The 23,282-nt window shown below is 43.3% G+C and overlaps 1 protein-coding gene across 3 annotated transcripts; it reads left to right on the forward strand.

Annotated features, from left to right (window-relative positions):
• The first annotated feature begins 3,921 nt into the window (after window positions 1–3,921).
• On the forward strand, window positions 3,922–22,936 carry btf3l4 (basic transcription factor 3-like 4). 3 transcript variants are annotated; one of them, XM_071344255.1, is made up of 6 exons: window positions 3,922–4,089; window positions 20,667–20,734; window positions 21,614–21,727; window positions 21,977–22,178; window positions 22,409–22,468; window positions 22,560–22,936. In XM_071344255.1, the coding sequence occupies exons 2-6, from the start codon at window positions 20,681–20,683 to the stop codon at window positions 22,604–22,606; spliced, it is 477 nt and encodes a 158-aa protein (XP_071200356.1). In that variant the 5' UTR covers window positions 3,922–4,089; window positions 20,667–20,680; the 3' UTR covers window positions 22,607–22,936. The 3 variants fall into 3 exon arrangements, with proteins under 3 accessions (XP_071200356.1, XP_071200355.1, XP_071200354.1); XM_071344254.1 differs by having other exon boundaries at window positions 3,955–4,065; XM_071344253.1 differs by lacking the exon at window positions 3,922–4,089 and adding an exon at window positions 19,946–20,066.
• Window positions 22,937–23,282: the final 346 nt, after the last annotated feature.

The raw sequence follows: 23,282 nt of genomic DNA on the forward strand, positions 1-23,282 counted from the left end.
TTGTTCACCAGTCTTCTTATGGCTTGGGGGTAGAAGCTATTAAGGAGCCTTTTGGTCCTAGATTTGGCACTCCAGTATCGCTTGCCGTGCAGTAGCAGAGAAATCAGTCTATGACTTGGGTGACTGGAGTCTCTGACAATTTTTTGGGCTTTCCTCTGACACTGCCTATTATATAAAGTTGAAGTCGGAAGTTTGCATACACCTTAGCCAAATACATTTAAACTTTTTCACAATTCCTGACACATGTTCTATCTATCTTCGTAAAGATTCCCTGTCTTAGGTCAGTTAGGATCACCACTTTATTTTAAGAACATGAAATGTCAGAATAATAGTAGAGAGAATGATTTATTTCAGCTTTTATTTCTTTCATCACATTCCCAGTGGGTCAGAAGTTTACATACACTCAATTAGTATTTGGTAGCATTGGCTTTAAATTGTTTAACTTGGGTCAAACAATTTAGGTAGCCTTTCACAAGCTTCCCACAATAAGTTGGGTGAATTTTGGCCCATTCCTCCTAACAGAGCTGGTGCAACTGAGGCAGGTTTGTAGGCCTCCTTGCTCGCACACGCGTTTCAGTTCTGCCCACAAATTTTCTATAGGATTGAGGTCAGGGCTTTGTGACTGCCACTCCAATACCTTGACTTTGTTGCCCTTAAGCCATTTTGCCACAACTTTGGAAGTATGCTTGGGGTCATTGTCCATTTGGAAGACCCATTTGCGACCAAGCTTTAACTTCCTGACTGATGTCTTGAGATGTTGGTTCAATATATCCACATAATTTCCCCTACTCATGATGCCATCTATTTTGTGTTGTGCACCAGTCCCATGATGCTGCCACCACCGTGCTTCACGGTTGGGATGGTGTTCTCCCCCTTTTTCCCCCAAACATAAGGATGGTCATTATGGCCAAACAGTTCTATTTTTGTTTCATCAGACCAGAGGACATTTCTCCAAAAAGTACGATCTTTGTCCCCATGTGCAGTTGCAAACCCTATTCTGGCTTTTTTATGGCCGTTTTGGAGCAGTGGCTTCTTCCTTGCTGACCGGCCTTTCAGGTTATGTCGACATAGGACTTGTTTTACTGTGGATATAGATACTTTTGTACCTGTTTCCTCCAGCATCTTAACAAGGTCCTTTGCTGTTGTTCTGGGATTGATCTGCACTTTTCGCACCAAAGTACGTTCATCTCTAGGAGAGACTGAACGTCTTCTTCCTGAGCGGTATGACGGCTGGGTGTTTATACTTGCGTACTATTTTTGTACAGATGAACGTGGTACCATCAGGCGTTTGGAAATTGCTCTCAAGGATGAACCAGACTTGTGGACGTTTACAATAATTTTTCTGAGGTCTTGGCTGATTTCTTTTGATTTTCCCATGATGTCAAGCAAAGGTAGGCCTTGAAATACATCCAGCGGTACACCTCCATTTGACTCAAATGATGTCAATTAGCCTATCAGAAGCTTCTAAAGCCATGACATAATTTTCTGGAATTTTCCAAGCTGTTTAAAGGTACAGTCAACTTAGTGTATGTAAACTTCTGACCCACTGGAATTGTGATAAGTGAAATAATCTGTCTGTAAACAATTGCTGGAAAAATGACTTGTGTCATCCACAAAGGTAGATGTCCTAACCGACTTGCCATTAACTATAGTTTGTTAGCAAGAAATTTGTGGGGTGGTTGAAAAACGAGTTTTAATGACTCCAACCTAAGTGTATGTAAACTTCCGACTTCAACTGTAGGTCCTGGATGGCAGGAAGCTTGGCCCGAGTGATGTACTGGGCCGTACGCACTACCCTCTGTAGCGCCTTACGGTCAGATGCCGAGCAGTTGCCATAACAGGCAGTGATGCGACCTGTCAGGATGCTCTCGATGGTGCAGCTGTAGAACTTTTTGAGGATCTGTGGACCCATGCCAAATCTTTTCAGTCTCCTGAGGGGTAAAAGGTTTTGTCGTGCCCTCTTCACAACTGTCTTAGTGTGTTTGGACCATGATAGTTCATTGGTGATGTGGACCCTAATCTAATTAGGCCCTAATCTATGGATTTCACATGACTGGGCAGGGGAGCAGCCATGGGTGGGCCTGGGAGGGTATAGGCCCACCCACTTGGGAGCCAGGTTCACCCACTGGGGAGCCAGGACCAGCCAGTCAGACTGATTTTTTCCACACAAAGGGTCTTTATTACAAACAGAAATACTCCTAAGTTTCATCAGCTGTCCGGTGGCTGATCTCAGACGATCCCACAGGTGAAGAAGCTGAATGTGGAGGTCCTGGGCTGGCGTGTTATTGCCAAATTCTCTAAAACGACGGAGGTGGCTTGTGGTAGAGAAATTAACATGCCATTGTCTGGCGACAGCTCTGGTGGACAGTCCTGCAATCAGCATGCAAATCGCATGCTCCTTTAAAACTTGAGACATCTGTGGCATTGTGTTGTGTGACAACTTCACATTTTAGAGTGGCCTTTTATTGTCCCCAGCACAAGATACACCTGTCTAATGATCACGCTATTTAATCAGCTTCTTGATATGCCACACCTGTCAGGTGGATGGATTATCTTGGTAAAGGAGAAATGCTCACGAACAGCAATGTAAACAAATTTGTGTACAACATTTGAGAGAAATTAGCTTTTTGTGCATATCGAACTAAACTTAAGCCCCTCCCATGGGTGCACATGCACTTGCAAACGCAAACATGCGCGCACAATCGTTGCACAAATGTAGCCTGTCATTACAGCCATAAACTATAATGCGAAATGCAAGATAGGCTACAGAAACTGAGTTTTACAGCTGCATTTCAAGTTGAAAGTCATTCATCTTAGCAGCCAATATCAACCAGGGATATACAGTATCATGTCACTTCTATGACCAGAGCAAGCAAAACCACAAGACCTTCTCGTAGCTGAGGTAGCTGAAAATAGCTGTGCAATGACGCTCCTCATCCAACCTGACAGAGCTTGAGAGGATCTGTAGAGAACAATGGGAGAAACTCCCCAAATACAGTTGTGTCAAGCTTGTAGCGTCATATCCAAGAAGACTAGAGATTATAATTGCTGCCAAAGTTGCTTCAACAAAGTACTGAGGTAAAGGTCTGAATACTCATGTAAATGTGATATTTCAGTTTTTTATATATACATTTGTAAAAGTTTTTTGCTTTGTCATTATAGGGTTTTGTGTGTAGATTGATGAGGGCAAAAAAAAACAATTTAATCCATTTTAGAATAAGGCTGTTACGTAACTAAATGTGGGAAAAGTCAAGGGGTCTGAATACTTTCTGAATGCACTGTATAATTTTTGTTTTAATCTGTTGTTGTATAGTACTGTCTTTTTACCAGCTAGGGCCATCTACTTCAAAACCATTCCTGCAGTCAATGGACCAAATCTCCCTCTAGTGGCCTCATGGGTGGGATGTTATTAATATTTTCCATAATATCATAACTAATAAATGTATTTTTTTAAATCCACCAAAAATCTGGTGTTTCTATGTCAAACAATGTGGTTATATTTCAGTCTCCTGTGATGTATATAAAGTGCAATATTGGGATGCAAACTCAAAATGTAATACATTACAACTCTAGATCTGGTATTGTACAGGTGTCTTCTTTTTTATAAGACCATAACCATGTGTGTGAGGTGTATACTTTTGCGTCAAAGTAGATTTGTTAAAGACTCCCAAGAAACACTATGCATGACCCTGATTTAGCCCACTGCAGTAAAAGGCTTTAATTAAGTGCTGTCTGTTTTCCCAGTAGTCTACTTTGTGTGTGAACTGCTGACTGCACATAATTTGCAGCAGACTGTTGACACATCAACCAGGATTACCGGCAGGGCCATTTATGACTGTTGTTGTTTTGGCAATCAGTGGCTGTATTGGAGAGGGAGTGGTTTCTCCTCTCCTAGGCAATCAGCAATTAGTACCAAGAGGTGTGCTCTTTACCTCTGCTAGGCAATTAGCAATTAGTGTTAGTACTTCAGTCTCCCCTGTTTTCTCGGCGGCAGTCGTGTTAGTGGTAGTCTCATCGCTGAAACAAAGACGATTCTGTGGAGTTGTTCGAGGAAGGAAAGAGAAGGTTTCACACCACTCTCTCACTTGAGTATTTTACATAGACTTTTTTTCAGATTGTCATTTTGCTCTTTTGTAGCTTTATCAACTATGTCTGTGTTTTCTATACCTTGGCCTGTAACCCTTCTCTAGTGAACAAAAATATAAACGCAACAATTTCAAAGATTTTACTGAGTTACAGTTCATATGAGGAAATCAGTCAATTTAAATGAATTCATTGAGCCCTAATCTATTTCACATGACTGGGAATACAGATAGCTTTAAAAACAAATGGGCCTCACAATGGGCCTCGGGATCTCGTCACAGTATTTCTGTGCATTCAAACTGCCATTGATAAAATGCAATTCTGTTAGTTGTCCATACAAAACCCCCACCGCCATCGTGGGTTACTCTGTTCACAACGTTGACATCAGCAAACCTCTCGCCCACACAAAGCCATACACGTGGTCTGCGGTTGTGAGGCCGATTGGCCGTACTGCAAAATCTCTAAAATGACGTAGGTGATGGCTTATGGTAGAGAAATTAATGTTCAAATCTCTGGCAAGAGCTGTGGTGGACATTCCTGCAGTCAGCATGCCAATTGCACGCTCCCTCAACTTGAGACATTTGTGGCATTGTTTTGTGTGACAACTGCACATTTGAGTGGCCTTTGTTGTTCCCAGCACAAGGTGCACCTGTGTAATGATCATGCTGTTTAATCAGCTTCTTGATAGGCCACATCTGTCAGGTGGATGGATTATCATGGCAAAGGAGAAATGCTCACTAACAGGGACATAAACAAATTTGTGCACAATTTGAGAGAAATAAGCTTTCGTGTGTATGGAATTTTTTGGGGATAATTTATTTCAGCTCATGGAAAAGGACCAACACTTTACATCCTGCATTTTATATTGTTGTTCAGTGTAATTTAGTGTACCCTTCACGCACAACCCATATGGAGTTCCTGGTGTCCGGCAGCATTTGGAAGGCTGAGATGAACTCGGCCTATGCTACCCTTCAATCCCTAAACTTTTTGGCCCTGATGGAGACACTGCTGCTCTCCATCTGACTATGTGTTCTCTCATATTCCGAGAGCATCTGGTCGTTGTGATGGTAGCACAGAGCTACTAATTTCTCCTAAGTCGAGATGTTTTATTTTCTCCCTCACTCAGCTATCCATATCCTCATTTGAATTCCATGCTGTCACTGTCTCTTAACTTAACATTGTTGTCATCTATCGCTCGCCAGGTGCCCTTACAGAGTTCCTCAATGAGCTTGACACCTTGACAAGCTAATTTCCTGATGATGGCTCACCGCTCATTGTACTGGGCGATTTCAACCCCCCGACGTATGCCTTCGATTAATGTCTTTCCACCTCTTTCTTTCGCCTCCTTGCCTCTTTGCACCTGAAATTTTCCCAGTTCCCACCCACTAACAATGTAGGCAATATGCTTGACCTCATCTTTACTAGAGGCTGTTCACCTACTAATCTCACTGCAACCTCCCTCCAGGTCTCTGATCACTACTTTGTCTCCCTCTCCTCCAACCCTACCCACTCAGCCCCTAACCAGATGGTGCTCCGCCATCACGTTCTTCACTTTCTCTTTCCAACTACTCTCTCCTCTTTTATCCTATTATCTTTCCCTTCTGCTAAATCCTTCTCCCTCTTGTCTCCTGATTCTGCCGCTTCGACCATACGCTTCTCCCTTTCCGCATGCTATGACTCACACTGTCCCCTTTCTGCTCGGCTCTCCCCTCCTACTCTGTGACTCATAGCGACTTTACAGAACAGGCCTGCAGGCAAGTGAAACGAACATTTTGGAAAATATCCTTCTGGAGGACCTATCATCCTTTCCCTCTTATCTTCTCTTCCTTTGTATCCACTGCTAAAGCCACTTTCTATCACTCAAAATGTCAGGCTTCTGCCTCTGAACCTATGAAACTCTTTTCCACCTTCATCTCCCTCTTAATCATCCACCCCCTCCCTCTCTGAGGATGACTTTGTCAACCACTTTGAAAAGAAGGTTGACAACATTCACTCCTCATTCACTCAGTCTATTGAGTCCACTGGTCCCATTCACATAGAACTACCCTACGCTTTGTCCTTTCTCCCCTCTCTCTCCCGATGAAATCCTTCAACTAGTGAGATCCGGCCTCCCAACAATCTGCCCACTTGACACAAGCCTCCTCCCTTCTCCAGACAATCTCTGTAGTGCTTCGCCCATTCATCACTTCCCTCATCAGCTCATCTCTGACCACTGGCAGCGTCCCCTCAGATTTCAAAATGGCCAGAGTTGCTCCCCTCAAGAAACCAACACTTGACTCCTATGTCGTCAAACTAAAGACCGGTATCCCTTTCTTTTCTTTAAAGTAGACTTTGAATCAATCAATCAATCAAATTTATTTATAAAGCCCTTTGAACATCAGCAAATGTCACAAACTGCTATATAGAAACCCAGACTAAAACCGCAAGCAAAGCAGATGTAGAAGTGCATTGACTAGGAAAAACTCAGTAGAAAGGCAGGAAACTAGGAAGAAACCTAGAGAGGAACCAGGCCCTGAGGGGTGGCCAGTCCTCTTTTGGCTATGCCAGGTGGATATTATAAGAGTACATGGCCAGATTGTTCAAGATGTTCATATATGACCAGCAGGGTCAAATAATAATCACAGTGGTTGTAGAGGGTGCAACTGATCAGTACCTCAGGAGTAAATGTCAGTTGGCTTTTCATAGCCGAGCATTCAGAGGTCAAGACAACAGGTGTTGTAGAGAGTCGATAACAGCAGGTCTGGGACAAGATAGCACGTCCGTTGAACAGGTCAGGGTTCCATAGCCACAGGCAGAACAGTTGCAACTGGAGCAGCAGCATGACCAGGTGGACTGGGCACAGCCAGGAGTCATCAGGCCAGGTAGTCCTGAGGCATGGTCCTGGGGCTCAGGTCCTCCGGGATGGGAGGGTGAGAGAGCAATAGAGGGAGCATACTTAACCCTCCTGCTGTGTTCTGGTCGAATTGGCCTGATTTACAAGTTCTCTCTGAAAATGTAGTTCATTTAATCTGATTGTCATAAGGTTCCATGATTTTGTCCACACAGGGCATCTGAACACACAAATTACATTTTGATGCTTTTAATTAAATTTGGGGTGTTTTCTTTAGCTTTTGTATACCTGTGGTGTTCCCGGTCAAAAATGACCGGTCATTAGAAATTAATGGGTGAGACTACAGTTAGTGTATAAAATGAGTTCAGGCACATGCCCATTCATCAGATAGACAGACAAACTTCCTCTCCCAGACCCCCACATGCATGTGTGTTTGAGCGCACACACACACACCTCACTCCCCTTCTTGGCTTCCATGGCAACCCTTACGGGAACCTTTCCCCAATAGAATCTTTCCCCCACGGGAACCACATCTGTTGGCATTCTCACAAACAATCGCAACATTGTTTCAATAATATATAGAACTTTTCTCGCAGCACTGGTATATAAAGCTTTTTTGCGACCTTGCTCACAATTAATTCTGTGGCAACACAATGACCAAACGATATAGTGTATGTGAGACTCTTGATCATGACACTGGTGAGGAGGAGAGAGTCCTTGTTAAACTCTGGCACAAAGTTGTCTGATAAATAGCACTATGTTTCATGAGTATTTGTTATAGTCAAAATAACCATACATTATGCTTTTTTTACTCAAACAAATTGTATGGGCTCTGGTCAATGAGGCCTACAGGCCATAAATAGCAAATATAAGTTCAAAACTTGTAATGTTTACAAACTTAAGTTGATAAAAATATCTAACACAACATTAGGTGATAATATATGTATTATTATGGATTTATAATGGGGTGGTCATTTTGGACTGGGAACACAGAATTAATTAACATGAAACGAACACAACAGGAGAGTTAAATTCAAACAGGACAACGGATAATACAGGAGAATTACACCAGATATAACAAACTGACCCTAGCCTCCCGACACAGACTATTGTAGCATTGATACTGGAGGCTAAGACGGGAGGGGTCGGAGGACACTGTGGCCCTGTCTGACAATACCCCTGGACAGGGCCAACAAGGCAGGATATAACCCCACCCACTTTGCCAAAGCACAGCCCCCACACCACTAGAAGGATCTCAACAGACCACTAACTTAGTACCCTGAGACAAGGCTGAGCATAGCACACGAAGATCTCCTCCACCGCACAAGCTCAAGTGTGCTTAAAACCGGACAGGAAGATCCCATCAGTAACTCAACCCACTCAAGTGACGCACCCCTCCTAGGGTCTGCAAGGAAGAGCACTAGTAAGCCAGTGACTCAGCCCCCATAATAGGTTCAGAGGCAGAGAATCCCATTGGAGAGCCGGCCAGCCAGAGACAGCAAGGGCGGTTCGTCACTCCAGTGCCTTGCCATTCACTTTCGCACCCCTGGGCCAGACTACACTCAATCACAAGACCTACTGAAGAGACGAGTCTTCAGTAAAGACTTAAATGTTGAGACCGAGTCTGCATCTCTCCCATGGATAGACAGACCATTCCCTAAAAATGGAGCTCTATTGGAAAAAGCCCTGCCTCCAGCCTCCTTGCTTAGAAATTCTAGGGACAATAAGGAGGCCTTCATCTTGTGACCGTAGTGTCCTGTAGGCATGTACGGCAGGACCAAATCGGAGACATGGTTAGGAGCAAGCCCTTTTAATGCTTCGTAGGTTAGCAGTTATACCTTAATCAGCCCTAGCCTTAACAGGATGCCAGTGTAGAGAGGCTAGGACTGGAGTAATATGATCAAATGTTTAGGTTCTGCTTAAGATTCTAGCAGCTGTGTTTAGCACTAACTGAAGTGTATTTAGTGTTTTATCCGTGTAGCTGGAGAGTAAAGCATTGCAGTAGTCTTATCTAGAAGTGACAAAAGCATGTATTAGCTTTTCTGCATCATGTTTGTGATTTTTGCAATGTTACAAAGTTGAAAAAAGCTGTCCTTGAAGTATTCTTGATATGTTCGTCAAAAGAGAGATCAGAGTCCAGAGTAACGCAGAGGTCCTTCTCAGTTTCATTTGAGACGACGAAGCTTTAGCCCCACCCATCTCTTTTAACTTCTTCAGGATTGGGGTGGTACCCTGCGGGACGGTTGAGCTAACGTAGGCTAATGTGATTAGCATGAGGTTGTAAGTAACAAGAGCATTTCCCAGGACATGTTGGCAGAAAGCTTAAATTCTTGTTCATCTAACTGCACTGTCCAATTTACAGTGGCTATTACAGTGAAATAATACCATGCAATTGTTTGAGGAGATTGCACATTTTTGAACATAAAGTTATGAATAAACAAATTAGGCACATTTGGGCAGTCTTGATACAACATTTTGAACAGAAATGTAGTGGTTCATTGGATCAGTCTGAAACTTTTCACATATACTGCTGCCATCTAGTGGCCAAAATCTAAATTGCACCTGGGCTGGAATAATACATTATGGCTTTTCGCTTGCATTTCAAAGATGATTATACAAAAACAATACAAAAACTGTTTTTTTCTATGTATTTTTTACCAGATCTAATGTGTTATATTCTCCTACATTCCTTTCACATTTCCACAAACATCAAGTGTTTCCTTTCAAATGGTATCAAGGATATGCATATCCTTGCTTCAAGGCCTGGGCTATAGGCACTTAGATTTGGGTTATTTTAGGCGAAAATTGAAAAAGTGTTTGGTCCTTAAGAGGGTTGATCCGAGCGTCCTGTCATAACAGCAGTCAAGCACCCAAGCTAACTGGATAACATTGACTAGCTTGCTAGCTTCTTCCAGGCACAAATGAGAACAGCTCACTGACTGTTTTACTCACCCTAGCAGAGCTGGTTAGGCTGTTTTTATATTATCCACAGCGTTGGTGACTGCTGCTGGCAACAGTTTAATGCTTTTTTTGCCAACATTTGCGGACACCGGCCATATTCAACGGGTGTTGCGCGTTCGTAAATTCGTCAGTTATTCTGCGCTCTGGCACACTCAGACGAGAGGGCTCTGAAATTGGAGTAGATAGCCAGAGTGAATTTACCAGCTACGTCTAGCAACAGTTCGCAGTGACATCATGAACATTCTATTGAAATGGTTACTTGCATAGTGGAGTCTTTTGTTAAGACATGTTGCTAGCTAGCTAAACAATGAACCATAATCCAAACTCATGACGTTACTACCCTGCATGAATCTGCAGGTAGCTAACCAACCAGGTTCAATGTTAGTTAGCTAACAAAGCAAATGGCTCTGATATACAAATTAATATTATATGGACACTTCTCCCTCTGTCATGGATGCCATGGTTGCCCTTAGTTTGAAGATGTAATCCGGAGACAGGTGTTTTCTCCATCTCCTCCTTAGCTATCATACTCTAATTCCACTGATTTCAAAACTCAGTCCTCCAGAAAGTGGAGAGCAACACTTATGCAGTTCTACTACGCAATATATATTTTTTAAAGCCACGTTAGACAGGATTACCTACACATACTGACCAGCTCAAATAAACAGAAGCTGGCTACATGGGAGACCAATCCAAACTCATCTCTCTCGGCATGTCAAGCCAACTCATTATCTCAGCCAATCATGGCAAGCGGGAAGGTTGCTGTTCTTTTTCTGTGGCTAAACAAACTAGGCTCGTAATTTAACAATTGTATTCATATTTACATGACATACAACTTTGTTATTAATGCACATAAAATTTCACATGTTCCAAAAGGCATTTTTGCCCAAAAACATTTTGTTTTTTACATTCAAATGGCTCTCCTGCGAAGTTGTGGCGTGCGGCATACGCCTTGTTTCCTGAAACGAGTCACAATTTGCTTTCTAATGATCATGATCATTTCGTCGAAGATGTTCATGAATTCATCACTGCTGATGTGAAAGCCATCCTCTCTTGGGAAATGCTGCTTTTTAGTTTTTTGGGGGGATTGTTATTATTCTCCTCAATTAGGTTGGAAAAATAGGATGATCGAGCAGCAGTGAGGGTTCTTCAATATTGCTCGGTACTGTCTTTCCAAGCTAGTTGAAAGACTTCCAGTCTGACCAACTCTCTCATTATCTCTCTCAGAACGATCTTCTTGACCCTAACCAGTCAGGCTTCAAGACAGGTCACTCCACCGAGACTGCTCTTCTCTGTGTCATGGAGGCTCTCCGCACTGCCAAAGCTGACTGTACAAACTCAGTCTCACATCAGAATTAATGTTCATCCATGTTTATCAAACTCCACATTTTGACGTTCCAAATTTCAAAGTGTTTAAGGTTAAGTTTAGGCATTAACTATTAAAGGCTGAAAACAAAAATGGAAACAACTTTCTATCGCTGGATTCGAACATGCAACCTTTGGAATAAGAAGCCGATGCTTACGCCTATCCACCTTTCCCGCCCACAATGCCTTAACAAAACCTACTTGAAAGTAACAGTGCTCACTGTTGCCCCTAGTGGCCGGTTTCCACATCATCTTCTGACATCCTCAGACATGGATGGACGTCGAATACTGACTTGTATCACGGATGACCTGCTTGGACTCTCTCTCCTGTGTATTCTCCAAGATCTATCCACTGCCTTTGACATCGTGAACCATCAGATCCTCCTCTCACCACTGGGTGTCTCAGGCTCTGCACACTCTTGGATTTCATACTACCTGGCAGGCCGCTCCTACAAGGTGACGTGGCGAGGATCTGTTTCTAGGCCCTCTTCTCTTTCTACACCAAGTCACTCAGCTACGTCATATCCTCACATGGTCTCTCCTATCATTGCTATGCGGCTGACACACAACCACTTCCCCCCCTTCTGACACCTAGGTGGTGACACACAACTCTGCGTGCCTGGCAGATATCTCAGCTTGGATGTCAGCCCATCAGCTCAAACTCAATCTCGACCAGACAGAGCTGCTCTTCTTCTCGGGGAAGGCCCTGCCTTCTTCAAGACCTCTCCATCACGGTTAAAGACTCCATGATGTCCCACTCCCAGAATGCAAAGAACCTTGGAGTGACATCAAAGCAGGGACTTGCTCCTGCAGGTTCATGCTCTACAATATCCGTGGAGTACAACCCTACCTCACACAGGAAGCGGCGCAGGTCCTAATCCAGGCACTTGTCATCTCCCGTCTGACCTACTGCAAGTTGATGTTGGTTGGGCACCCTGCTTGCCATCAAACCCCTGCAGCTTATCCAGAATACTGCAGCCCGCCTGGTGTTCAACCTTCCCACGTTCTCCCATGGCAACCCACTCCTCAGCACACTCCACTGGCGTTCAGTCGACGCTTCCATCCACTACAATACCATGTTTTTTTGCCTACAGAGCAACAAGAGAAGCTGCCCCTTCCTACCGTCAGGCAATGATCAAACCCTACACCCCAACCCTAGTACTCCATTCTGCCACCTCTGGTCTATTGGTCCTTCCACCCCTATGGGAGGGCATCTATCAGCTCAGCCCAGTCAAAGCTCTTCTCTGTTCTGGCAACCCAATGGTGGAACCAGCTTCCCCTTGAAGGTAGGACAGCAGAGTCCCTTCCCATCTTTTGAAAAAAATCTGAAATCCTACCTCTTCAAATAGTAAACAAAAACGTGCCTTTCGTAAAGTGATATGGTGTGTGGTCCTCCCACAACTCGGGCTCCATACAATTTTAGGCTACAGATACATTATTTCATGATTAATTTCCTAGGGTGGTGATAAAACTGCACGTTATCTTGATGCTACTTTCCCAAAAATATTGAGGCTTTTATTCTGGTCACATGATGATCGATGCGTGACTGCCGTATGACAAATACAAATATTCTCACTCATCCATAATAATATCATGTAGACTTGCCTAACCGCACAACCACCCGCACTCTCTGCCAGCTGTTGGCTAGAGCACATGTGCCTAGAGCAGATTAGGCACATTTGATATTTAAAGCAACAGTTTTTGTGACAAAACTATCAGTAGAGTTGAACATGCAATGAAAACACATTGAACTTTAGATTTTTAGTCGGGACATGAGAACTTAGTGCACACAAAATGTACTTTTTTTGCATGTCATTACATACTGCTTTTTATCTGCAACAAGTCCGTTTGGTGGAAACACAGCACTGGCAGGAAAATGTGCATATTTTCTTTATGCATATTTTTTTTTTATACAGTGATCCCTCGCCACTTCGCGGTTCACTTATCGCGGATTCGCTATTTCGCGGATTTTCATAATGCATTTTTTTTTTTTTTTGGTGCATTGTGCTCTGCATTCTGATTCGCTAAAAACTCACTCCCGCTTCTTGTATCAAAACATGCTACGAATTGTGCTATCATTTTGTCGTCTCGTGCAGTTATGTGTACGTACATAAAACAGCTTGGCAAATTTACATTAAGTTGGCCAGGAAGGAAGGAAGGACTAACGCTTGGTCGCTTAGCAACCATGGTGCGAATGGCCACTGAACTTAAGCGAGTAGCTGAGGAATGGGACCCTTTGATGAGCCGTTCATTACAGTTCTCCAACGTAATCGATGGTGGCATGTCGGTGTACAAGGATCTTTTTGCAAAGAAGAAAAAAGAGCGACAACAGCTGCCTATCACTATGTTCTTCTCCCGAACAAACACACCTGCACCGCGGGCTTCAGAAGAAGAGAACACTGCAGAGCGCAGTCAGGATGCAGCGGCCCAGTCTGAAGAGCAGTGAAACGGCCTACACGTGAGTCACTGTATTTGTATACATGTAATAGTTGCTAATTGTAAAAAAAAAAAAAAGTTTTCTATTTCGCGGATTTCACTTATCGCGGGTCATTTTCGGAACGTAACCCCCGCGATAAACGAGGGATTACTGTATTTGCATAAGTCTTTTGCCAATTGGATGGAAACCAAGCTAGTGACTGAGATGTGGTTGTCCCAACTATCTATCTAAAGATGAATGCACTAACTGTAAGTCGCTCTCTGGATAAGTGTCTGCTAAATGACTAAAATGTAATATGTGGTAGTTTAAGATGAGAATGTAATGCACTGCGAAAGCAAATCCCTTGTCATTTTCCCTTGATTCAAGAGAGCTGGGTATACTGTAATGTGTTTTTGAAGTGTTGAACTAAACACTTATAACAACATTTTCAATGGTTCCCTTCAAGTGATTACATTCAGTCTCACATAATGTCCTATGTTTACTCTCCTGGGTTAACGTCATCATACTGAGCACCCAGGTCCAGGGCGAGCGTGCGTTTGCCCGCCTGCTGCTGGCAGTCCGCATGGGCACCTGGAACCAGATCCTGGACCCCTGGATCTACATCCTCCTGAGAAAGGCCATCCTCAAGAAGCTCTTCCTGCTGGTGCACAGCTGCTGGAGCACCAAGTCCTACTCCTACTCCCACCCCCTCAACCGCTGGAAGTGCAGCCCAGTGAAAGGCTCTGGGGAGACCAGCGGCACCTCCATCAGCACTAAACCAGACTCCTTCTTCTTGGATGGAAATGTCAGAGGCCGACCAGACACAATATTGTGCTGTACATTCATGAGATGTACAGACACTGGCATGTTAGTCATCATTGACAATGACAAACACTTAATGGCTGGACCCAGATGGACACCTGATGGACACCTATTGATTGCTTCTAGCCCACCTATTAGTACCTTACTACCTAACCTTGAAAGGATGAACTCTGCAATCAGCACTAGATGTCAATTGTCTTCTCTGTGACAGTTATGGCTTATAAACCCAGCTGCTCAGAACTAAAGACATCTGTAGCTCTGGAGTCCCTCACAGCCCTTAAAGCATGTGCAGAATGACAAGGCCAATTGATTGTTTTACAGCTCAGTGAGTGATTGAAATATCGCCTCAGCAGGTGTTCCTCTGGTAAAAATTAATTGTTCTGTTGTTTCACTGTTGCTGTTGTGTCTGGCAGATGGATGGCAGATTAAAAATGTGTTTTTAACACATTTTGGATTCATGTGTCTGTCCTAAGTGAGAGTACTTTTTGTCCGATGGTTTTCTGGATTGTTTTTTCAATTTGGTTTAAGTCATTTTAAATATATCAAGTTCGTTCACCTCCCCCTTATTTTATATTTTACAAAATGTATTGTTTTACTCAAACCACCGTCAGATCGGACTCCCTTGCATATGTTTGACACCCCTGGCCTAGGCTATGCTGCCCTACAAAGGCAAAACACAATAACTACGCCAACAGCGAAACTGAAATGGCTTGAAATATGTTTTTACTAGCCAGCCAAATGTGTTAGGTAGATAAGTGAAAATGCAATTGAGTAATACTTTATGCATATCAACCATGAGCACTGATTTGACTTATGCCCCCTAAAATGCAGATACTGCACTCTGCCTTTTATATGGTATTAAACACCTATATGGGTAATGCAAAGTGTAGTATCTAAATCTGTTTATAGAACTTTCTTGTTGTTTTCCTGTTTGATGGAAACAGTTAAATCTCAAACTACATGTAATTAAAAGTTTTATGTAGTTACATTTTCGTATTTTGAATGTTGTATTGCAATAACCCTCAAGTATTTTTTTTGCCATAAATTGCAGAATGTTTATACTTAAACATTTTACTTTTTGCAGTAACTACAATCTAAATGTGTTTATCCAACTTTTCTGTTTGTTTTTCATATGGTCATTTATTTGACTTTGGTCATAGGTCAAATCGGTGGTCATCAAATTTTATTTGTCACATACACATGGTTAGCAGATGTTAATGCGAGTGCAGCGAAATGCTTGTGCTTCTAGTTCCGACCATGCGGTAATATCTAACAAGTAATCTAACAATTTCACAACTAACTTATACACACAAGTGTAAAGGAATGAATAAGAATATGTACATATAAATATATGTATGAGCAATGGCCGAACGGCAGAGGCAAGATGCAGTAGATGGTATAGAGTTCAGTATATACATATGAGATGAGTAATGTAGGGTATGTAAACATTATATAGTGGCATTGTTTAAAGTGACTAGTGACACATTTATTACATACAATTTTGAATTATTAAAGTGATGAGAAATTTCAGCCAGTATGTTGGCAGCAGCCACTCAATGTTAGTGATGGCTGTTTAACAGTCTGATGGCCTTGAGATAGAAGCTGTTTTTCAGTCTCTCGGTCCCAGCTTTGATGCACCTGTACTGACCTCGCCTTCTGGATGATAGCAGGGTGAACAGGCAGTAGCTCAGGTGGTTGTTGGCCTTTCTGTGACATCCGGTGGTGTAGGTGTCCTGGAGGGCAGGTAGTTTGCCCACAGTGATGCGTTGTGCAGACCTCACTACCCTCTGGAGAGCCTTGTGGTTGTGGGCGGAGCAGGTGCCGTACCAGGCGGTGATACAGCCCGACAGTATGCTTTCGATTGTGCATCTGTAAAAGTTTGAGTGTTTCTGGTGACAAGCCAAATTTCTTCTGCCTCCTGAGGTTGAAGAGGCGCTGTTGCGCCTTCTTCACCACGCTGTCTGTGTGGGTGGACCATTTCAGTTTGTTCGTGATGTGTACGCCGAAGAACTTAACTTTCCACTTTCTCCACTACTGTCCCATCGATTTGGATAGGGGGGTGCTCCCTCTGCTGTTTCCTAAAGTCCACAATCATCTCCTTTGTTTTGTTGATGTTGAGTGTGAGGTTATTTTCCTGACACCACACTGAGGGCCCTCACCTCCTCCCTGTAGGCCGTCTCGTCGTTGTTGGTAATCAAGCCTACCACTGTAGTGTCGTCTGCAAACTTGATGAATGAGTTGGAGGCGTGCATGGCCACGCAGTCATGAGTGAACAGGGAGGAGAGGACTGAGAACGCACAATTGTGGGGCCCCAGTGTTGAAGTTTAACGGGGTGGAGATGTTGTTTCTTACCCTCACCACCTGGGGGCGTCCCATCAAAGTCCAGGACCCAGTTGCACAGGGCGGGGTCGAGACCCGGGGTCTCGAGCTTAATGACGAGTTTGGAGGGTACTATGGTGTTAAATGCTGAGCTGTAGTCGATGAACAGCATTCTTACATAGGTATTCCTCTTGTCCAGATGGGTTAGAGCAGTGTGATTTGCATCGTCTGTGAACCTATTGGGGCGGTAAGCAAATTGGAGTGGGTCTAGGGTGTCAGGTAGGTTGGAGGTGATATGATCCTTGACTAGTCTCTCAAAGCACTTCATGATGACAGAAGTGAGTGATAGTCATTTAGCTCAGTTACCTTAGCTTACTTGGGAACAGGAACAATGGTGGCCCTCTTGAAGCATGTGGGAACATCAGACTGGGATAGGGATTGATTGAATATGTCTGTAAACACACCAGCCAGCTGGTCTGCGCATGCTCTGAGGACGTGGCTAGGGATGCCGTCTGGGCCGGCAGCCTTGCGAGGGTTAACACTTTTAAAAGTTTTACTCACGTTGGCTGCGGTGAAGGAGAGTCCGCAGGTTTTGGTAGCGGGCCATGTCGGTGGCACTGTATTGTCCTCAAAGCGAGCAAAGAAGTTGTTTTAGTTTGTCTGGGAGCAAGATTTCGGGGTCCGCGACGGGGCTGGTTTTCTTTTTGTAGTCCGTGATTGACTGTAGACCCTGCCACATACCTCTTGTGCCTGAGCCGTTGAATTGCGACTCTACTTTGCCTCTATACTGACGCTTAGCTTGTTTCATTTCCTTGTGGAGGGAATAGCTACACTGTTTGTATTTGGTCATGTTTCCGGTCTTCTTGCCCTGATTTAAAAGCAGTGGTTTGCGCTTTCAGTTTTGTGCGAATGCTGCCATCAATCCACGGTTTCTGGTTGGGGAAGGTTTTAATTGTTGCCGTGGGTACAACATCACCGATGCACTTGCTAATTAACTTCGCTCACCGAATCAGCGTATACATCAATGTTATTGTTCGACGATATCCAGAACATATCCCATTCCACGTGATCGGAGCAATCTTGATGCGTGGAATCAGATTGGTCGGACCAGCGTTGAGCAGACCTGAGCACGGGAGTTTCCTGTTTTAGTTTCTGTCTATAAGCTGGGAGCAACAAAATGGAGTCGTGGTCAGATTTGCAGAAAGGAGGGTGAGGGAGAGCTTTGTATGCGTCGCGGAAGTTAGAGTAACAAGGTTTCTGAATTTTTCCAGCCCGGGTTGCGTATTCAATATGCAAATAAAATTTAGGGAGCCTTGTTTTCAGATTAGCCTTGTTAAAATCCCCAGCTACAATAGGTGCAGCCTCAGGATATGTGGTCTCCAGTTTACATAGAGTCCAATGAAGTTCTTTCCGGGCCATCGAGGTGTCTGCTTGGGGGGAGGGGTGTACACGACTGTGATTTATAATCGAAGAGAATTCTCTTGGTAGATAATGCGGTCGGCATTTGGTTGTAAGAAATTCTAGGTCAGGTGAACAGAAGGACTTGAGGTCCTGTGTGTTGTTATGATTACACCATGACTCGTTAATCATAAGGCATACACTCCTGCCCTTCTTCTTACCAGAGAGATGTTTGTTTCTGTCGGTGCGATGCGTGAAGAAACCAGGTGGCTGTACCGACTCTGATAACGTATCCCGAATGAGCCATGTTTCCGTGAAACAGAATGTTACAATCTCTGATGTCTCTCTGGAAGGCAACCGTTGCTCGGATTTCGTCTACCTTGTTGTCAAGAGACTGTACATTGGTTAGTAGTATACTCGGGAGCGGTGGGCGACGTGCCCGTCTACGGAGCCTGACCAGAAGATTGCTCCGTCTGCCCAAAGGCATGGTCTCTTGGATTTTGTAGTTCGTGCAAATGTCACACTCCATTTTTCTCTGAAACTGAACTTAATAATTAATAACTTCTTATTTGTTAATTATTAATTAGTTACGAATTAATAATAAACCAGGGCACGTTGTCACAAGATTAAACAGATACTACAAAGCCTGATTTCAGTCTTTCAGTCTGACCAAAGGTGTATTTACTGCATCTTGCCCTTGTAGGGCAGTATGGGGAAAGTCTAAAACGAATCATTTGAACTTCCCAACTCTCACGTCACCCCAATGAAGTTGAAAATTCAAACGGTTAAGGTAAGGGTTATGGTAAAGAATAGGAATTAAGGTTAGTGTAGGGACATTCCAAGGATTCCAGATAGCACTAACTCTAGGCTCGTAATTTTTATATTTAACTAGGCAAGTCTGTTAAAATCAAATTCTTATTTACAATGACCGCCTAACCCAGACAACACTGGGCCAATTGTGCACTGCCCTATGGGACTCGCAATCACAGCCAGTTGTGATAGAGCCTGGAATCAAACCAGGGTCTGTAGTGACACCTCTATCACTGAGATGCAGTGCCTTAGACCACTGCGCCACTCGGGAGCCCATACTAATTGCCAGACTGATTACCGCTGGTGTGTAGCAAGTTTCAAGTTTTATTGGTCGTATGTAGAGGATACACGTGGTATACACCATTCAACAAAATGCTTACTTGCAGTTTCCTTCTCGACAATGCAACAACAATAAGAAATACATTGTAAAAATAAGAATACGGAAATATAGTAAAATGCTCAATAGAATAGACATTTTAGCAAAAAGGAAAGCACAATATTTACATATGTATCATTGGGTCACAAGTGTTTAAATTGTGCAATAGTAAATAAGAGTATGGTAGTGTGTGTGGAGAGAGTCAGTGCAGGTGGTCAGTCTAGTTCAAGTGTCCAGCAGTCTGATGGCTTGTAAATAGAAACTCTCTCTGAGCCTGTTGGTATCAGAACTAACGTTCCGATAGCATCTGCCGACATAAATGAAGTGAACAGCTCATGGCTGGGGTGTGTGGGGTCCTTGATGATGTCTTGGTTATAGGCTATGGTGGCAGGTGATACAAGTTATTAAGTTCAAATTCATTTCCAGTGATGGATAGGTGATGAAGGATATTGTTTATACAGAGACTTCGAATAGTTCTGTTTTATTGCATTTCAACAAAGAAATCTTATCAAAATGTTGTCTCAGACAGTCCCCTTTATACTACTCCTGTGCGGTAGGGGGATTCATAAAGGTTTTATGATACCACGGAAGAAGATATTAGTCATATGGTGAGTTACGTCATTTATCGCTCATAGTCATCCTCCATCTTTCGCTGTCGCATGCTTCCTCGGATATCTTCGGATCAGGTATGGTATATCGTGTTTACGTAAATATGAGAGGTTTTGTGGTCTACAATTACATGTGTGTTTGATAGTTGACCGGGAACGAAGTATTTTAGGCGAAAAGAGGCGTTGACACTTCGTGTGATACCCAGCAAGTCCACTAAATTAGCTTGCTAGCCAGTCTGTCTGGTTAACGTTAGCCTGGCTAGCTAATGTTAGCTATATCTGGCAATTTGTTTATATTACGTCGGCGACAGACACCATATATTTTGTGAAAGGTGTCGCACGTGGATTGAACTAGTTTTCAAATTGCATGTTCTTGTGTTTGCTACTTACTGTTCACCGTAGTTAGTTACACCCACCCTCCATGTTAAGTGTGGTTAGCTAACTAGATAAAGGGTTCATAACTTAACATAGTAAGTTAGCTATCCTAGTTAGCAGCAGCTGTGTGGGGTTGTAATCCCGTTAACCGCTCCACTCAGGTTATCTGACACTGGTCATCTATGGAACACATTGTTTTACTGATAGTTGATTGATAAATTGCCAACCCATATTGACTGCCTCCAATTGAAAACAGATAAGTTGTCATGTTTTACTCTAACTCATAACCCCTCATTTTCCCAGGTAACGTTAGCAACATGAACCAAGAAAAATTAGCGAAACTTCAAGCCCAGGTCCGAATAGGAGGAAAGGTAAGAGAATTCTCAATCTTTAGTGATAGTTACTTCCCTTGAAATGGACAGCAACGGTGTGCAGTCGTAATTTCAACAAAAACGGTGCAGTTCTGAACGACCAATTGAAGAATGTGATTATGGAGACAGGAGTGTGCCGATTTCAAATGCTCACACACCCATATTGATCCGGCCACACCCACTGAACAGTAGCATATGTACTACTAAGACTATTGAGGGACAGGTGCAGCGTTTTGGGGGAAGGTATCGTTCAGTATAAACAGTCACGCAACATAAACGTTTAATGAACTGAACACACCCCTGATTTAAGGACTATGGGCTTCAAGTTACTTCAAGTTAAGGACTATGGGCAAATTCAAGTTTGAACCTCGACATCATGTGCCACTGAATTTTCATTCTCCCCCTGTAATGAAGGACTGATTTAGACATGAGACACCATAATCACGCCATTCTTCAAATGGTCGTTCAGCCGGCCGTTTCTGTAAAATTAAACATTGAACATCGTTCTGTTGTACACCCCCAGCTGAGGGTGCAATTCGTTATGAGGTAGAACAGAAAACAAGCAGTACTCCGGACCTCCAGACTCGGATTTGAATACCCCAGGGCTACAACATGAGACGCACACACGTGCCATTGAAGGATATATAGACACGTGGAGTGTTCAAACACTGTCCTTGTTGAGAACCACTGTGTTGGCTGTCTTAGTTGGTTGCCGTTGTAAGCCCAGAGGGACCTGCAATTTTTTTTTTTTAATTGCTCTTAATTTTGGGGTTCTTTTGCCTGGTAAAAATCACCAGATGGAGGTCTCAGAGGACTGGATACACCCCTGCTGTATTTAACCTCTAAGTATGTTCTTACATCTCCCTGTATTGTTTTTAGGGCTCGGCACGTAGGAAGAAGAAGGTCGTACACAGAACGGCAACAGCCGATGACAAAAAACTTCAGAGTTCGCTAAAGAAATTAGCTGTAAACAACATTGCTGGTATTGAAGAGGTAAGCAACAGCAATCATTTCACATGTCTGCATTTCGTAGATAATGTATTGTAACACATGCATTGCACGTTTCATATATTTCCTCACTCCTTTGAGACTCCTGTCTCCAGTTTATGGGTTAATTTGAATGAAACGACTGCACTTCTGAAGACTCTTGCATGGGCTACAGTCTTGTATGTCAGTCACTCTGGGCACCAAACTTTGAGTAGAATCTGAAGTAACCGAAACCCCCACCTGCTCTGTCAATAGGTAAACATGATCAAGGATGACGGCACAGTGATCCATTTCAACAACCCCAAAGTGCAGGCGTCTCTGTCGGCCAACACCTTCGCTATCACCGGCCACGCCGAGACCAAACAGCTCACAGAGATGCTCCCGGGCATCCTCAGTCAGCTGGGTGCCGACAGCCTCACCAGCCTGCGTAAACTGGCAGAGCAGTTCCCTCGGCAAGGTGGGTTGGTAGATGCAGTAGGCTAGGGTGTATTTACGAGGAACCAAACGGGTAAAAAAAAATGTTGGGACCTACCTGAATTTGTCCAATAGAGACTCTTGTTTTTGTTCAACTTTTGCTATAGCTTTCTTTGTGTGCACTAATGAATACACCCCTGGGGATTATTCTGCAACCTGAGACCCAAAGAACGTCTTGATGCTTATTGCGTACAATTTCTTATTTTGTTTCAGTGCTCGACAACAAAGCCCCTAAAGCAGAAGATATTGAAGAAGAAGATGATGACGTCCCAGGTAAGGATGATTCTGTTTGACTTCAGAGGAAACCTCACATAATTTCAACTTGTAAAACCATCCTTTTGTTTTGCTCTCCCTTTCTCTTCAGACCTGGTGGAGAATTTTGACGAAGCATCAAAGAACGAGGCAAATTGATTGATCTTCCCCTCAAGACCCGATACAAGGACTGGAACTGCAATTAAGAAAGGCAACTTCTCCGGTGTTTTAACTTTTAGCTATGAAGACATATCATTTCAAACACTATCCCGTCAACCGGAGACTTGTGTATTTTGAAATGGCCCACGGATGCAGCCCTTATCAGACTGGCTTGCCCACTTAAACTCCCAACACATTGGTCAACAGTTCAGTACTTTTCACCACATTGTCAGTCTCGATCAGGATTGCGGTGGTCTTTAAATAAAGCTAGTCTTCAGAGTTTTTTAAAAGTTTTTTGTTTATGAAACAAAATAAAGGTGATTAACATTTTGTACATGGTTCTGTGGTCTTTCTAGCTGTTGAAAGGGGATATTTTGTTTTTAGAAACTACAATTTCCACAATGTCTGCCACCCTGGTTCATTATTGTAGTATCAAGATGCATAGCTTTTTTGTCACTATTTAAATCAAAGCAGGTGTTGCCTTAAACTCGAAGTATTTCATTCAACTCCAGCATCAGGCCGTGCAATGGATATCAGACTGACTTGGATGATAATATCACTGGTCAAAGATAATGGTTATAAAGCCTTTCGTGGTTGTATTTTTAGACAAATGTTTTCTTTCTGAGGTTTCATGTACACATGACTTGTATTATGATCTAAGACTTTAACCACTGGG

This window comes from Salvelinus alpinus, chromosome 15 (assembly GCF_045679555.1).
Source record: "Salvelinus alpinus chromosome 15, SLU_Salpinus.1, whole genome shotgun sequence".
NCBI classification, from domain to species: Eukaryota; Metazoa; Chordata; class Actinopteri; order Salmoniformes; family Salmonidae; genus Salvelinus; species Salvelinus alpinus.

Coding starts and splice junctions, on each gene's coding strand:
- btf3l4 (XM_071344255.1), top strand. CDS start 20,681: ATGAACCAAGAAAAATTAGCGAAACTTCAAGCCCAGGTCCGAATAGGA. Junction 22,179..22,408: donor AGAGCAGTTCCCTCGGCAAG/GTGGGTTGGTAG, acceptor ATTTTGTTTCAG/TGCTCGACAACAAAGCCCCT. Junction 22,469..22,559: donor AGAAGATGATGACGTCCCAG/GTAAGGATGATT, acceptor CTTTCTCTTCAG/ACCTGGTGGAGAATTTTGAC.